The 16,867-nt window shown below is 41.9% G+C and overlaps 2 protein-coding genes across 2 annotated transcripts; one reads left to right on the forward strand and one right to left on the reverse strand.

Annotated features, from left to right (window-relative positions):
* The first annotated feature begins 166 nt into the window (after positions 1–166).
* On the forward strand, positions 167–1,640 carry emc6 (ER membrane protein complex subunit 6). The gene is made up of 2 exons (XM_015367858.2): positions 167–367; positions 976–1,640. The coding sequence occupies exon 2, from the start codon at positions 984–986 to the stop codon at positions 1,314–1,316; it is 333 nt and encodes a 110-aa protein (XP_015223344.1). The 5' UTR covers positions 167–367; positions 976–983; the 3' UTR covers positions 1,317–1,640.
* Positions 1,641–2,166: 526 nt separating this feature from the next.
* Positions 2,167–16,283, reverse strand: p2rx5 (purinergic receptor P2X, ligand-gated ion channel, 5). Its single transcript, XM_006641004.3, has 12 exons — positions 14,943–16,283; positions 12,266–12,416; positions 10,761–10,832; positions 8,414–8,489; positions 8,112–8,208; positions 7,538–7,618; positions 6,637–6,778; positions 6,048–6,184; positions 5,567–5,660; positions 5,402–5,467; positions 4,970–5,052; positions 2,167–4,586 (listed from the first exon to the last, which is right to left on the reverse strand). The coding sequence occupies exons 1-12, from the start codon at positions 15,077–15,079 to the stop codon at positions 4,487–4,489; spliced, it is 1,236 nt and encodes a 411-aa protein (XP_006641067.1). The 5' UTR covers positions 15,080–16,283; the 3' UTR covers positions 2,167–4,486.
* Between the last annotated feature and the right edge of the window lie 584 nt (positions 16,284–16,867).

Below are 16,867 nucleotides of genomic sequence, written 5' to 3' on the forward strand. Positions count from 1 at the left end.
ACACGTTTCGACTTTATTTCCAACAGAGAAAATGAAACGTGCAAATAACATATGTATGTATAAAAATGCTTTAGAAATGTATTTTTATTTGCCCCCAAATCAATTATATATATATATATTAAAATTGCTTAGGTTGGGTGCGAATGTCCCAGAACACACTGCGGGGTAAAGATGGCGGACTCTATGTAAGGCGGTGTTAAGAAGCGGTGTTTTTTCACAACCTTCTTGAGGCAATATCGTTTTCCCCTTTAATAACTGTGGATGCTTAATTACCACTGAAGATTCTTCGTTATTTATTATGTTGGGCTCGATTGTTTATTAAGAAAACGGAGCGCTGGTATTGAATCGTTTCCAGATTTCTCTTCCGGTAAGCAACCTAGTACTCGGTAGCGTTCATAACGGGCATTTTAATGTTTCAGTGGATATCGTTTCTACACTGGCTCAAGAAGAGTGCTGTAGCGCTTAGATAATATGAGAATATTTATGAATGATGGATCTCTAGGCTATAAACCAGCTATGCCTTTTCAGTTCAGGTTGAAATTGTGAAGTTGCTAACGGCGAATTTGACAAATATCCCGGAATCACGAATATGCTATAGAAAACAAAGACGGTACATATTTATGAGAACAACGTGGCCCAGGTGCTGTTGTCAATTGAATGCATATGTAAGTAGTAGGTATTGGTTGTTTTATTTTCATGCAAATTATTGCTGATCTTGGTTTGGGGTGGCGGGGGGGTTCTGTGAGATTTGTAAAAGGCGGTGTTGTGCCGCTACAGGAATTAAAAGTTTTAAAACAAACAGGTTTATTTGTTTTCTACAACTGGGAGATCAGGACCGTACCCCTTAACGCGGAGGGTTCGAGGGACAAGCTGCAACAGGGATGCCGAAACCCTGCCTTCGCTCAAGAAGCGAACCGCCGGCCGGCCTCCGCTCGTTTGTAACCTGCGTGTCCTTGCGTCCCCCCGTCTCTGCAGTGGGCGCGATGGCGGCTCTGGCAGCTAAACGAGAAGGACCTCAGTTCATCAGCGAGGTGGCGGTGCGGGGCAATGCCGCGGTGCTGGAGTACTGCAGGACCTCCGTGTCGGCGCTCTCGGGGGCCACCGCGGGCATCCTGGGCCTGACGGGCTTGTACGGCTTCATCTTTTACTTCCTCGCCTCCTTCCTCCTCTCCCTCCTCCTCATTCTCAAGGCTGGTCGCAGGTGGAACAAGTATTTCAAGTCGAGGAGGTTGCTCTTAACTGGAGGGCTGGTGGGAGGTCTCTTCACTTACGTTCTGTTTTGGACATTTCTTTACGGCATGGTGCATGTGTACTAATGTTCGTGATTCACTTCCACATACAGGCTTTGATGAGAAATCAAGGACACTTTTTAAGTTCGGGATTTTAATCAGTTTTTACAGCCTATATATAGTGTAGGTTGGACTTAATTTATGTTAGATATTCTGTGTGATTTCCACTAATCAAAATCAAACTTGAGCTACCCTTTTTTTTGCCCTTCTGTACTGAACTGAAATGTGAAATTACTGTAAGGAATTCAACCCCAGTTTAAATGGTTTAACACGGTTGTGTGGTGTGTGGTCTTTTAGTTTTGGAAACATTAGTTCAGATAATTTAGAAAAATAAATAACTTATCCACGTTATGAGATGGTCTGTGTGTGGTAACTACCCTTTCTAGCTTTCCCCAATAAATCTTATATTTGAAAGTTGGATTGCTTTTAAAAACATCCAGAATGCTTTTCCTAGTGGATAAATTGATGGCTTCTGAAATGTCAACATCTGAGTCAGTGTGCTTAATGCACATTATTAGTTTTATGCAAATAATATCAAACAGACATCTGTGCTGTCTGCAGGTTAAAAGTATATTTCAAATCATGTACGTTTCTCTATTGATAAGTGTGTGTGTGTGGTCAGCCAGTCCTAAAAAAACCCCTGCACTTTCAAGTAGCTAAGAATGAACATCTGTTGCACTTAGAATTCTGTGAACATGAAGAAGGCTCCACAGCTGAAATGCTACATTTCTTTTCTTCTGTTTTCAAAATGGACTAAACCTTTACTTGTTCCTATACATCATATTGTACATGTACAACATAATATTCTACCATAAAGTACACAAGATTTCTTCAAAACTGTTCTGGATACTTCACACAATGACTGTGCACATATGGGTAAATTTTAGGCCTACAAGAGTTGTAGGTCTTTTTATTTATTTTATACAGATACCAAGAAATCAAATGAACATAACGTGTATGATACAAAAAACTGTATTAAAAGAAAAGTTAAAAAGAGAAAATGAAATAAGAGTAGGAAAGGCTTATTTTAGTTTTACAAATCTAAAGTTCCATGGCTATCTATGGAGCCTTTAGTATGGGGTTTGACTTTTTAAGGTGTGTTATACACTTTCATATCCAAGCCTAATGCAGTACAGTAGTTCTGATGGCTATTAAATTGACTCTTAATCTTTACTACCAGATTTTCAGAACAGAGGCAGCTTTACAAAACAAAAGTCAGACAGCTGACTCCACAGCCAAAATGTTATGTTTCTTTTCTGGTGAAAATATTTGTATTAGAATAAATGTGATAAAACCAAAGCAAATAATTGTAAAGCATTAGAAACCACATGTTGAACACTGGCTTGGTTTCATACAGAGCACCATTAATTTTAAATACCTTTATGGTCGCTGTTAACACAACTGGAATCTGTTGTTTTGCATTCCTTGTTCATCTTATAAAGTTATGTTACAAACTTTCATAACATGCTCTCATTAAGGCTTAAAAATATCACAGTAATTCAAAGGTCACCTGGAGAAGCTGCAGGACCACAATTCTACTTTTATGCAGTTCTGGTGGATTTGCAGTCTGTTAATACAACTTTTCTTTTTGAATAAGTAACTTTAAGTAGGTTATATCAGCTTTTACATGAGACCACTCTTCTCTAAGGAAAGTGATCATGTCTAAAATTTCATAACTGAATTGTTCTCCCTGTAAACATTAACCCATAAAAATTCACTCAGGCAATGAGTGCCCATGAAAGTCATGTTTTTATTAGAAGCATTTAAAAAGATCAACATGCTTAGGTGGGGGTGTGACCAGGGAAACCGTTTTTCTGCTTGAATCGGTCATTTCAAGTGTAAAAAAAAATCTTTGGTTTTTATGTACTGATGATATAAAATACTCCTCTTCAACGATGGTAAAAAGTTTGGTAAAATTGATAAACTACAATACATTAAACATTTTATAACTTGGTTCCCCATAAACTGTGAAGGCCAGTGTGTGGGAGTAAATTAATTTTATGGTATAAATTTGAGATCTTAAATCCTTTATCTGAATTGGAACAGTACAAAAAAAAATCTGACTTCAAATAAGCCATTATGCATCATTACATGCAGCTTCCTTGATCTGTATTTTAATGTTTACTGTGCACAATACTTTAAGTCTTTTTGTAATCACTAGAATGAGTAGTTACAGAAGTGACAACATCGTCCATCCATCCATCGTCTAACTGCTTCTTCCAATTCAGGGTTGCAAAGCGCAAATAGTCTATCCAGGCAAGCAACAGGCACAAGGCAGGGTAAAGTTCATCACAGGGCACGCGCACACTTACACCACAGCCGGTTTCCCAGAAGCCCAGTTGGGAAGGTTTGGGAGGAAACCCGGGGAGAACATACAAGCTCCACCCACATAGCAGCCCAGGTCCATAATCGAACCCAGAGCCCCAGCCGTCCAAGGCAGCAACGTTAACCACTGAGCCACTGTCGCCCACAACGCCCTATTAACACATGAGAATGTATCTTCCTGCATTACCAAAGGGTAGACTTTGTTTTCCACTTTTGTCACACATATGGTTTTATTACCGTCCATCCTCTTCTGAATGACCGGTTGAAAATGCACTTCGTTCCGCTGCCTGCAAGTGTGCAAAGAGGACCGATGACGCGTAAGAGTCCCTCCATCTCTTCATCTCGCCACCTTGCGCTCTAGCGATTGGCCCTAAAGGTCAGGTGGGCATGGACCGCAGCCTGTGGCCTTTAGGAAGTTAAGGCTGTAGCAGCCTTCCTGAGACACAAACCCCTTTAGCATTGCTAGAACACGTCCCGTTTGCTCTTGAACGGCCGGCCAGCTTTCGTTAGAACGGTGGGCTGTTGGTGCTGGTGTTACTCTAAGTCATGCATCACCCTGCTTCACATTCACAACGCTTATAATACAAATGGAAGAACCGGCAGCAGGAGAGCTGGGGGGAGGGAGCCCAGTGTTTTCCTCCCAGCCTGGAGCGTTCTCCTCCGCTGGAGTGGGAGTGGATGGGAAGCCTTTAAAGAGACTCCTGCCCAGCGCTGCCAGCGTGTCCCACCAGCTCAGTGCTGGCAGAAAGGAACCAAGGCTGCCCGGCCCGGCCCGGTCACCGAGTGCCCCGAGGCGTGGACGCGGGCATCGGCACTGGCTCGGACCGCGGGAGCCCCGCTGCTGGCGCCCTGCGCCCCTCGGCTGTCGCTGGCTAAGACTCTGGTGACAGGTCGGTCAGCTGCACGCGCTCGGGGAGGCACTTGTTGCTCTTCTCTTCCTTTCGAACCCCTTCGCCGTTTGTCTTGCAGTTCCTGCAGGAGAGAGGTGCAGGTGGGGCGCGGCGTCGGAGGGGGCATTGCACCACATGCAGCTCTTTCGCATTTCATGAACGTAGGAGCATTTGGCAAAAGATTTTTGTATTTAAAAAGATTTCGGAGCCTGATATACTGAGGAGAATGTAGTTCAACATCAGTGAAAATAAGCCTGCTTGTTATTATGTGCTGCTTTAAATGTTTAAAGATGTATGCCTGCATGTTTCAGGTAAATACTGTCAAAATAGCCCGAACTCTGTGTGATTCAGTTTAGCTCTAGGTAGGGACACACAAAAAGTCACCACTTAATTACAACTGAAACTTACACATTTACTGGTGACTTACATATTCAAAGTTAAACGTGTATATTTTAAGGGACTTACTTGGCGCTTTCAAATTTCCGCGCTCTGTAAAATGTGCTCTTCTTCATCATGTACAACAACACCAGGTCACAAAAGAAGGCCCCCTGAGACAAATCATTAGGGTTACTATCGAGTTAAGTGTCTAGTCCTCATTATTAGAATTGATGTATTTAAATTTAAGTATATTAAGAACACTATTTAAATTACACAACATTTAAAATCTATAAATTCCCCTGGAACAGATATGCCACAAACATTCAATAATCTGTATTTTACTCAGATCTGTGATTTGTGGTGGTAGTACTGTAGCTAGGACTGAAAACTATGCTGAACTGGCCTATATGTGGCGTCCCCGTGTGGTCAGATTGATAGACACGCCATTTATTAATAGGCGAAAAACCCTTGATTCATGTTAGAATTAGTTCATGTATTGTATTGTTCATGCATACTCACAGCGCCCATTAATGCCAGCCCAGAGCCAACATTGATGATAGTTGGAATTATATTGAACTTTCCAGCCTGAAACAGTCAGGGGAAAAAGAGACAGCAATGTGACTCATTTTCAAATCGGAACACCGAACTCAGGATCACAAAACAGCATTACAGGTCGTCTCGTACCTTCCCATTCACCATGATGTCAAACCGTATCCCATACGCCTTTGTGAGATTTCGAAATTCCGCTCCTGTGGCGTCTCTGAAATATTTGACGTATCTAGAAAAACAAACTAACGCCTGTCAGGCAAGACCTAAAATAGGTCGAGCTACATTTTTTTTTCCAGGACCCAGAGAACTGTAATAACCCTGAACAGAGTTTACTTTTTCCCCCCCATCTCTAAATACAGGATTTAGAACTACGTATTAACTGAAAGAACATGAGTTTAAAAAGGTCCTAAACCTGACAAATCATTTTATGAAAACATCATTGCTCTGTGTCTATTGTACAGTCAGTGTTACATATGACAATCTGGGAACACAAAAAAAAAACGTAGTATATTATTGATATTTTACAAAAATGTATATATTTAAAGACGAATGTTTCACTCCAGGGTTTTACAGTGTTGGTGAATGCAGGTATTCCAGTGATGGCGATCTGCAGTACCTGAAGTTGTATCCAGACGTGACCGTTTTGTTCACCGACGCTGCATCCAGTCGAATGAAGGAGTAGTGGGGATCACACCCCGAGAAGCCCTTGTCTAGGTCGCAGTTCCATTCAATCAGCACGCCGATGGACCCCCCCTGCGCGACACACATTCAAAACATGCACCCGAATACACTGAGGTACAGCCTGTGGCTTCATTAGACCAGGTGTCTTCTGGTGTGTTAGAATATGCTGACACGCAGCACAGTACCTTTCCTCAGCATTTCAATTTTTGTCAGGTTTTCACGAGGAAAGGAGAGAGGAATTCCAGTGCTCGTGTGGATTAGGACACATTTTTAACCCAGACTTCTGACGTGTTTCCATTTCCTTCTTGAAACAAGAGATCCGGGAAGCAAAAAGCAAAGAACCAGCACAGGACATTAACACTAATCAGGTGATGGCACAGTTACTGCTGCTGTTCCAAGATCTTGTGCTTATTAGTCCATTAAGGGGAAAAAAGTAAATAAGACTCCCCCCCCCAATTTTGCCACTGAGTGTTTTGGAACTTAATTATCCGTTTTAAGTGCTTTAGAGAAGTCAGGACACTCACCAGTAGAGCCATTTCGTGGAAGTCATGCCCAGCCCAGTGAACCAGATCTCCCAAGCGAAAGATGGGGCAGTAGGGATGAGAGATTTTATTATATGAACAGTTTTTCAAATATGAATCATCCTCTGTATCCAGCACATTAGACCTGTTAGACACATTAGACACAGAAACAAAATCAATCAGACACCTGGGTCTCACAACTACGGTATACAGTATGTGAACGGTCTTGATTCAGACAAAGTGCATGAAGTCATTCAATATTATTAATGGGAAACCAGTTAAAAGCCATTTGCCATTCAGAACTTTGCACATAATTTCCTGACGGCATAAAAGAGTTTAAAGTTTGGACTAAGTCAGTAATTGTAGCTTTTTCGCTTTGACGCCAGCCAAAAAAACCTGCTTGTGTCTGAGGCATGCCAGTGACAATGGGAATTCAGATGTTTTTTTACAAAAAAAAAAACAGATTTGACAGTTTTAGCATGCACTTTCAACACCTTTCTGGTTGTGTATAAATAATTCTGCTTGACTTTAAAAATCTGAAAGGTTTAACCACGTCTCCTCTTAGACATCTACTGAGGTTTTTTCCAGTACTTTAGTGGCGCCATGCAGTTTCACTTGATATTTGTAAAGAATGATTGTCTAATGAACAGAATGATTCAGCAGAATACGGTACATCCACAACACCGGTTCGTGTCAGCAGAGCGGAACGCAGTAACACTGGAACCCAGAACGGGTTTGGAAAAAGGCCAAGGACAGAGGCAGCTGTCTGAACACAAGGACAGACCAACAACATCAGTAACATCTTCCTTGACAAATAATCCATTCATTTCTTCTATTATCGATCATTTAATTCAGTCCTGGCTGGGCTGTTTATTCAGTGTATGTATTTATAAATGCGGCTTACTTTGAGAATTCAAATTTAGGGAATCTGATGGTGTTTTTAATGTAGACTGTGAAATTTGCAGCTTTTCCTAACAAGGGTTTCCTGAAAGACACAAAAAACAGCTTTAAGATGTTTTGTATTTTCTCAATAGTAATCCTATTTTTTTGCTGTATACACAGTTACGTATATACATATTTGTTGTATATAAAAGGGTACCTTTTACTGTACAAAAACCATTGTGTGCTATAGGCACTACACACAGGATAGGGTATATAGTCAAGATTTAATACAAATGAGGGGATTAAACAATATTTTGACAAGATTGTACTGAATTCCCCATCTTTTAGGTAGCTGTGCTCAAATATGCACACATCTAGGTAGCTTTTTATAAATTAATGTCACATAGTCTTTGTTAAAAAAACACCCTTGGACCCAAATACATTTCACCTCAATGAAAAACAGTGAACCTTTAGGTTTTGGCTACAATAAATACATATTCAAATTACAGTTCTCTATCCTTGTCTCCAGTTTGCAGATTTTATCTGTGAGCCTATGAGTAGTCTTTCTGAGTAAGGAACAGCAGCAGTGGTCTTACTCAGCTTTTCTGGATCTTTCAATGGGACACCAGCCGAATATCTCACAGGTACCTGTTGTATTTGGACCTGTTTTCAAACAGCGGCCAGTTTTTATTCCTGCAGCGAGAAGAAATATAGTTAACCACCATGTTCTTCATTCTGCCTTCTATATTTCAGTTTTCTTTGCTTACTGTCACATTTACGTGTATGTTTGCATCCTTGTTTTTCTCTCTATGGTGACATGCGCCAGGAAACTGAGATATGCCAACATTTTACCCAGCCACCGAGTATAAATGACAGCTGCCTGTTATTTATTCCATACCGTGACCAGCAATGACTTCGGTGTCGGGAATACAATCTTCATTCGTTCTGCACCAGCCATCACGAACCCTAGGGCTCTGAAAAGATGCAAAAAAATAACTGCACGCACCCATCTTTATACGTGTTGTGCTATCATGCAGCTCACAATTTGTGGCAGTTAATAACCGATGTTCTGGAGGGCTAACAACAAGTCAATCTCACACCATCAACACTAAACTAGCTACATAAACCGAACTCGGATGCCTCCTTTCATATTAGTCTCAATCTTCCCTCCTCTGTCCCATCTCCACCTTACAGCTGCCCCTTGGGTCACTCTGTCTGAATGGGGTTCGAGCCTCCTTGTCCTGTGTCCAGGAGGCTGCCCATTAACCAGCCAAACTTTTCTCACCAAACATTCACAAGTATTCAATCCTTGTATGTTGTTGTCTCTAGTGAACTATGTAATGTAAAAGGAATCTTTTGGATCTCCATGGTGATGGTCCTATGTGGCATTTTGGGTTATATCTGCCACTTTGTTGATTAAGGCTTGCCATTTTATAGAAGGATATATATAAACCAGACTTGATCACAGACATTGTATTCTGGGAAAACAGTTACCTGGTTCCTAATTGTGAAACACTGGGGTTTGCAACTGGAGTTTTCTTACTCACTTCTGAGCAATTGCACCGTAATGTCTTTGTACATGGCTGTTAATGGGATTAGTAGCCTAATTCTCTTTCAGCAGAGATCAGCCTTTCTTGTGAAATACAGCTAAAACACAATTTCACATGTCATCTGGGCAAGGCTGTAGTAATTAATGCTTCATTCTGCAGCAAATGTATACCTTTTAGAGGAAGTTGGATTGAGTTTCTATGATTATTTTGTATTATGTACTCTGGAACCTGTTTTCCTGTTTTTTTTAAACCTCCCTGGTTACATGGAATTGAAGTGTCTTTAAATTAACAATGAGATAACTTTGTTTTGTACAATGATATGAGGAATAACGTTTAATATTGTTTTGTATTAGAGAATAACAAAATTCAGAGAGTTTGGTGAAGATAAATCTATCCATCCATTTCCGAACCCCTTTATCCAAGGGGGGCAGCGGGCGCAGTGCAGAAAAGGGCATCACATCACATCACAACATCTATCCATTCGTCACAGGTCACACACACTCACACCAGAGCCAGTTCTTCCAGAAGCCAGTGATCTACCGTATGTATTTGGACTGTGGGAGGAAACCCATGCAAATATGGGGAGAACATACAAACTCCACACAGATAGCACCACATGTTTATATAATTGAACCCAGGGCCCCAGAGCTCTGAGGCACTGATGCCCAAGATGGATCTAATGCACTACAAGTTTCTTGACACCTGAAGAAGGCTCCACAGCCGAAGCGTAGCGTTTCCCTTCTTCTCTTTTCAGCATTGAATAAGCCTTTACTTGCTCCTTTACAAATTTAAAACTGCCAGCAACATGCAGAAATCATATGAACTTGTAAACAGTGTCCTCTCATATCACAGCAATGCCACACAAACATGCCAGGAAGAATAACGTGTTGAACCATTCAGCCATTCAAGCCACGCTGAACGTGAACACTCCATGTAAGGAGCTGAGGGACTGGCACCAATTGTACGCTTGTTGCCATGGAATGAAACACTATACAGCAACTCCCCATGTCAGGGCTCATTATCACATGTGTGACCAGGCAGGCAAGCTGTATAAGCTTTATTCTGTGCAATGGCTGACATTCAAAGAGAAACTCATCTAATTCAAGTGTCAGAGTCATGCAGTGGCGATTTCAGCGGACTGGGGTCGATAAAGGAAGAGACCAAGCTCAGCTTCACAGTCCAGTACAGTCTGACTTGAATGTTCAGAGAACTGGGCTCCCTCGATCCCGTTGCAGAATTCAGAGCTCTGGGGTCCTGCTATGCCCGTGGCTTGACAGCATCTTGCAAAAATTGTGCTCTTTGCACATCAGTGAATTGTGTATTGACTGCACAGTAACTGTCACGTAAGGGAATGCAGGTGTCAGCATCATCCCAGACCTGAATAACATAGGTAATAAAATGACTAGGGAGTTTTATGAAAATTTATTGCCTCCCATCTAAGGGAGAGAACTCTCTGGGGAAAGATACTGTATACTGAACAATAGCCTATTTTTCTAATGTTTATGGCAAGGTACAGCACACACACAGACAACCTGACTACTGTTAATCGTTAAACCAGCTGAGTTACTCCAGTAATGCTCAGTACTCAAATCATGCCTCTTTTCCACCTTAATTAGAGTTTGTTCTAACTACTGAATTATCTAGTGGGAGATTTAATCAGTGGCTAAAAAACAAAATGAATTTTACATTGCTTACCTCTGCACAGTATGTTAGTTTCTGGTTTGGAGTTTCTATGAAGTTTGTAACAACGGCGAAAACTCTTTCCCCCTGAAAGATGAAGTAATAACAAAGATGAGAAAATATTATTGCTTCTTTAAATTTTATGTAATGAAATAACTGCTAAATTAGCAAACACATTCATCTGAAAGTGTTAGACAGCAATAAAATAATGCAGTCTGTTCCTGTTAGAAACTTACAATAATTCCAGTTTTATTTTCACATTAGGATCTCAAATTGAAATATGAAATTTGAAATTGAAGAAACCCCTTCTCCTTGTTAAAAACTGCTAAATGCGAATCATCAGTCCAATAAATGAAGCCTGCTTTTAAGACTAAATAATTATACAATGACTCCTATTTACTTGAAGTCACTTGATCAATATTTGGGTGTACTGTCATAAGAGCAGAGTCAACACGTGATTCTAGGAAAGTCCATAGTGGTGCCCCTTACAGTACACTTAGATTAGAGCATTCGTTATACGGATGAGTAATGGACATAGTTTCTGAAATTAATTTATTTCTTGTCAGTTTTCGCTCTTCAGCAGGGAATAAACCTTTACTTGTCCCTTTGCAGTCTACGCATGCTGACACAGCTCCCCACCTGAACTACAAAGATTTTATTTCTTTAGCCTGTCAATGTAGGACATTCCCTTCAGCTCGGATATGTTCATGGTCACTTTTCCTGGGCAGATTCCAGAGCAGCACGTGTCCTAGGATTCTGTTTGCTTGTTTATGACTTTCTCTGCCTTTTCAATGTTGACTTGAGTAGGATGCGTCAACAAATTTAAATCATTTTCAAGGTTACCTCTTTTAAGGTCATTATTTCCCACGTTTTACTTGTGAAAAACCTCACAGTCACTTCACTCCATTCTGCCAAATACTGACCTGTCATCTTACAGCACAATTTATAATGCGCTTTGTAATTTATTTTCTGTTCAACAGAGTTATTCCATGTTTTTCTTTCATGTTGAGAGAATCTGCTTTTACATGGAAAGCTATTCTGAACTTTGAACTGTATCCTCACTGTATCATACACCTACAGTAATACCATCAGCACTAAACTGAACTCAAACACCTCCTTTTGCATTCTTCTCAATCTTCCCTCCTCTGTCCCATCTCCACCTTACGGCTGCCCCTTGGGTCACTCTGTCTGAATGGGGTTCGAGCATCCTTGTCCTGTGGCCAGGAGGCTGCCCATTAACCAGGCGGGTTCAGCCAAACTTTTCTCACAAAGTAATCCAGGCATTTACAAAGCTTTCAATCCTTGGATATTGCCTTGCCTGGTGAAATATTATTTAATACACCCTGTGGATTTTTATTGGACTTTTGTTCCATTACTGTGAACTCAAAGGTTTCCGGAGTGTTTCAGCTTCGTGGCCCCAGCCAAGGAAGATCATTGAACTCCAAACCCGAAGCAACATAGCCCTGAAGCCCCACCTGTACCCAGCAGGGCAGTCTTCAGTGTGACGGGGATAAACTCACCCGTGAGGGAATGACGTAGTCCTCTGGTCCCCACAGGTGGAGGCTGCTGTCCGAAGTGTTAGTGAGAACCACTCCCTTCAGCTTCGTGACCACCGAGCTCTGGATCGATTCCTCCGTCTCCTGGTAACCCTTTTTTGTTATGAAGACCCATCTGTGCAGGAATGGACAATACAAAACATCCGTAAGACCACTAGAAAGAGGATGGCCCATCTAGCCTCTGAGGGATTAGGTAACTAATTCCATCCAGCAGGTTCCTGAAAGAAGTCAGGATATCAGCTTCAACAACGTGGCTGGGTAGACTCCCACCAACCTTCAGGTTAGGAAGTGTCTCCTGCCCTTAGTTTTAAGTGCACTTTCACACAGCTTCCACCTGTGTGCTCCGATTCCTATTCGATCCTGTAATTGATTTTGAAGATTTGCGAAGCCTTTGAAGATTTTCAATTCTCGTGTCAGGTCCCCTCGTAATCTTCCCCATGAAAACCAAAAGCTTCTCCTTAAATATTCATTTCATACAAGTGCTTAACCGCGTCAGGACATGACCATGGTTTGGGCATTGGACATTCAGTACAGTTGATTTATTGTAATATTCCAGCAAGGCAATTTGAGAGAGTCAGTAGTCAGTAACTATATACTGCACAGTCTTAGGGACAAAGGGTCACTTGGTACAAATACATCCAGTATGGAATACTGCACTAAACAAAGATCCATATGGGATCTTCCAACATCCGCAAAGACCCTGTGATGTTACCCGATACATAATGGTTACAATACCACCATCAACATGAATTCACCTGCTGCTCGTTTTACCCGTTTGCAACCACATCAGATCTCTTCAAACCTTAAAGGAAAAATAAAGGATCTGAAAAGATATTTAAGGTGCCTGTATCTTCTCCATTTCATTCAGCATTTGCTGAATAGAATAACCGATTATCTTTTGACCTCCTGACTAAAGTAACCTTGTATGTTTGTAGGATATTTAACTTCACTCCTGAGTAGTTTTGTTTCTATTTCATGGTACAGCTGTCTCAGAGCAGCCAAAAGCCTGATAAAAGAGTCTCAAAACTGTGCTAGCAAAAGACATGCACATGTTTTCGATTCTCCAGCGGTAAGGCCGTTTTCCCACAGTGCACTGACAGTCTGCACAAGCCAGGGTTTCATGGCCGGGCTGTTAATTTAGAGCTCACAGAGTGACCTCAGTAACATGCCTCTAGTCTCACACCATTCCTGATCACCCTTGCTCATGTTTCCTGAAACAATATGCAAAATACTGTTTCCAGTTGATGATGTTGACGCCCACAGCAATACGCCAGTTGTTGCCAGGGGCTTCTGCTGTAGCATTTGCATGCAAGTAAATTTCATAGCACCGGGATAGGTGTTTCCTAGCATGAAAGAAGATGTGTAACATCACAAATCCATGGAGTGATGTATTATCCAATCCAAGAAACATATAATATAATCCTATCACAGGTGGGCAGAAACTTTCATCACCCTCAATAAGGAAATAAAAACACCAACCCCTGCGTGAAGATAATTAAGAAAAATGCCCAGAAGGCTTCTCATCAAGATACATTTGTTATATGTATATAGCATTCAGGATGTCATGGTAGCACAGTACTTAGCGTTGCTGCCTTGGGTTAAATTCCTGGGGTGCTGTATGTGTGGAGCTTGTATGTTCTCCCCACGTTTATCTGGGTTTCCTCTCACGGTCCAAAGACATGCTGGTAGGTTAACGGTCTTCTGCGTGTGTGAGTGTTTGTACACTCTGTGAGTGTGTGTGAGTGTTTGCAGTCCCTGCAATGGACTGGCATCCTGTCCAGGATATACCCATTGCTTGCTGGGACAGGCTCTGGCCCCCCTGTGACTCGGAATTGAGCAAAGTGGTTAGAAAATGGGTGGACGTATATATGCCGTAGCACTTTTCAAAATTCAGAGTGGCGTAGTTATTAGCATTGCTTCCTCATAACTCTTGGGTGCAGGATGCAGTTCTGGACTGGGACTTATGTGCACGTCTTACGTGGGGAGTTTGCGTGCTCTCCCTGTCTCTCTATGGCCTTTCTCGATGTTGTCCAGTTTCCTCGTGCACCACAAACACATACATACTGGTCGGGTTAACTGCGGTTTCTAAATTGTTGCTGTAAGTATATATATTTTTAGCAATCTTTGTGCTGCTTCTACATCAAACTGTAGGAGATCGAGGAGTGGACGAGGAGTGTCATCTCTAAAAATAGAGCCTTAAGATTAACAGAGAATGATGACACGGTAGAAACCGGTCTCTTGTCGACAGAGCACTATTTTCAAAGTTCAATTTCCTTAAATTCCTATAGTGAAAATGCGTTATGTCTATTCAGAGACTCGGTTTGGGGGATTAAAACGCTTAATACAAGCTTGATTTCCGTCCAATTTAGGCTTCAAAAGAGCAGGACCTGCTTCAGTAATAGTAACACATTATCAGAGTCCCTAACCAAGGTGAACTGCACCTCAGGCTGAATTCATTGCTTGACTACCGCAGTGTCATCTTTCAGCACGTCTCCAAACTTAAAGCTGCTTTGACATAAGTGGCGTTTACTTATGTCAGTCACAGGCACTGGAACTCGAAGCGTGGAAATGGCATTAACCGGAGCTCCTGAAGGTTATGCAAACGATATGGAAAATAATTTTAAAATAATCGGTATCTTACCCGACGATGTATCCCAGAATGGCTAGCTGGACGACTCTGTATAATATTCCGACTTTCTTGTTTTGCGCAATGACATATTTTTCCGTCTTGTAATCAAACACGGAGAGGAAAAAAGACTTCCAGCTGTCCTCTGCCATTCCGTCCCCTATTCCGCAGCTCGGCAACCTGAGACAGCACTGAAGACAGAGGTCCTGGTGCAGTAAGCTCAGTATCTTCTCTCGCCGTGCCGCGTTAAAGGCACAGTATCTCTTCAGCGTCAGGTGGCGTGGGGTGATCTCTTTGGGTGGACGTATGATATTGTCCTCTCTGTGTGGATTTTAAAGTGTTGGCGAAGTGTTACGGTGAAAGGGTCTTTGGGATCGGATTACATGGATATGCGATTCCTATTGTTAAAACGTAGGTGTCGTAAAAATAGCATTGTTTGTTGAACGACATTCTCTTATCAGCTACCAAGGTGTATTCATTCAAACCCCCTTTTTTTTTAATTCAGGGTTTAGAAAGAGACGGTACTCAAACACGCTTGTTAAAGTAGCTCTCGGTTTGCTGATGCCCTTCGATCGTCAGTCACTTAATATTATGTTCCGTGGATTTAAGTGTAAAGTTTGAGTGTCTATTACAGTATCCTCCTGGATCACACGAGCAATTGTCACTTCCGTTTTCTCTCATTGGTTTGACTCTTATCTGGATACCCAGAGTTGACTCTTTTAAATCAGATTTCGCTCACTGCTTCTGGGCGTCCCTCAAGGCACTGTGATGGGATTGTAGTATTTACATGCTGCATCTCGGTCAGATCATTCGCCATCGTGGATTTGGGTTTGACCGCTCTTACTGAGGATGCTCAGATTTGATTACAGAGCAAATCAGGTGCGACTACGGTGTTTGAGTGGTGAACCAGTGGTATGGAGGCAACGGAGCTTTCTTAAACTGAACTATGACTGAGGGGTTGTCTTCTTAAGCCTTCAACCACTTGAATTGCTCCAAATATTAAACAACTCGGTTTATTCTCAGATTATGACATGGCAAAGTGAGATTTGTTACGCAATAGCAGAGAGGACCCGATGCAGAAAACCAGAACGATCTCCAGAGGCGTAGTCGATATAACAATCCGAGGTCCGAAAGCCGCAGGTAAACAAGCCGGTGCAAAAGTACAAAACCAGAAGCGGAGCCGTAAGGAGAGTTGAAACCAGAACGATAAGCAATGTACCAAAAACAGGAGACGTAGTCCGAGAACAAACCAGGGTCAGGAAGCCAAAAACCAAGTAGTAAATCGTAGCGAAAATGGGAAGTGGCTCTAGCCAGGAAAAACCCTAATACTGAGCCCAGGAGAAAGTGTGAAACAGCATTAAATAGGCTGGGGTAAATGGGCTAATTGGAATGCGATGTGGAATGATGTGTCCTCCGGGGGCGTGGCGTAACAAGATTTTATCATTTTACTTACCTGATTCAGCAGATGGCTACATGTACCCCCTTCTTTAAGCAGAGAGGCATAATCTTAATCACCAGAGTACATTTTTCCCAGTGAAGCGTGTTTGATATGACTCTGTTTCCAGTGTCTATAGAAATGTCCTTTAAAGGCTCACTCATGCTGCAATAAAATTGGTTTGTCATTATCACAGATTGAGAATGCATTTGTCAATCTGAAAGGTGGTAATTCCGCAAGGTGGATAGTGCCATTTCCATGGTCCACCTGTTTTCTACCAGTAGTGAGGCAGGGTGTGACGGGAGTGAGCTATGAGATCTGTTTTGTGTACATGAGCTGTGCGGTATAAATAAACTCTGGAAATAACCTGAAGCTGCCTGCAGGGATACGTCACTCCAGACAGGAATTTGCTTTCCAGAGGACAGCTGCGTGTGTCAGCAAAAAGCATAGCCGATGCACCCAGGATTGTCACTCAAAACAGCACTGTGGTGAAGAATGCAGTCTG

The sequence above is a fragment of the Lepisosteus oculatus genome, chromosome 26 (assembly GCF_040954835.1).
Source record: "Lepisosteus oculatus isolate fLepOcu1 chromosome 26, fLepOcu1.hap2, whole genome shotgun sequence".
Classification (NCBI taxonomy): domain Eukaryota; kingdom Metazoa; phylum Chordata; class Actinopteri; order Semionotiformes; family Lepisosteidae; genus Lepisosteus; species Lepisosteus oculatus.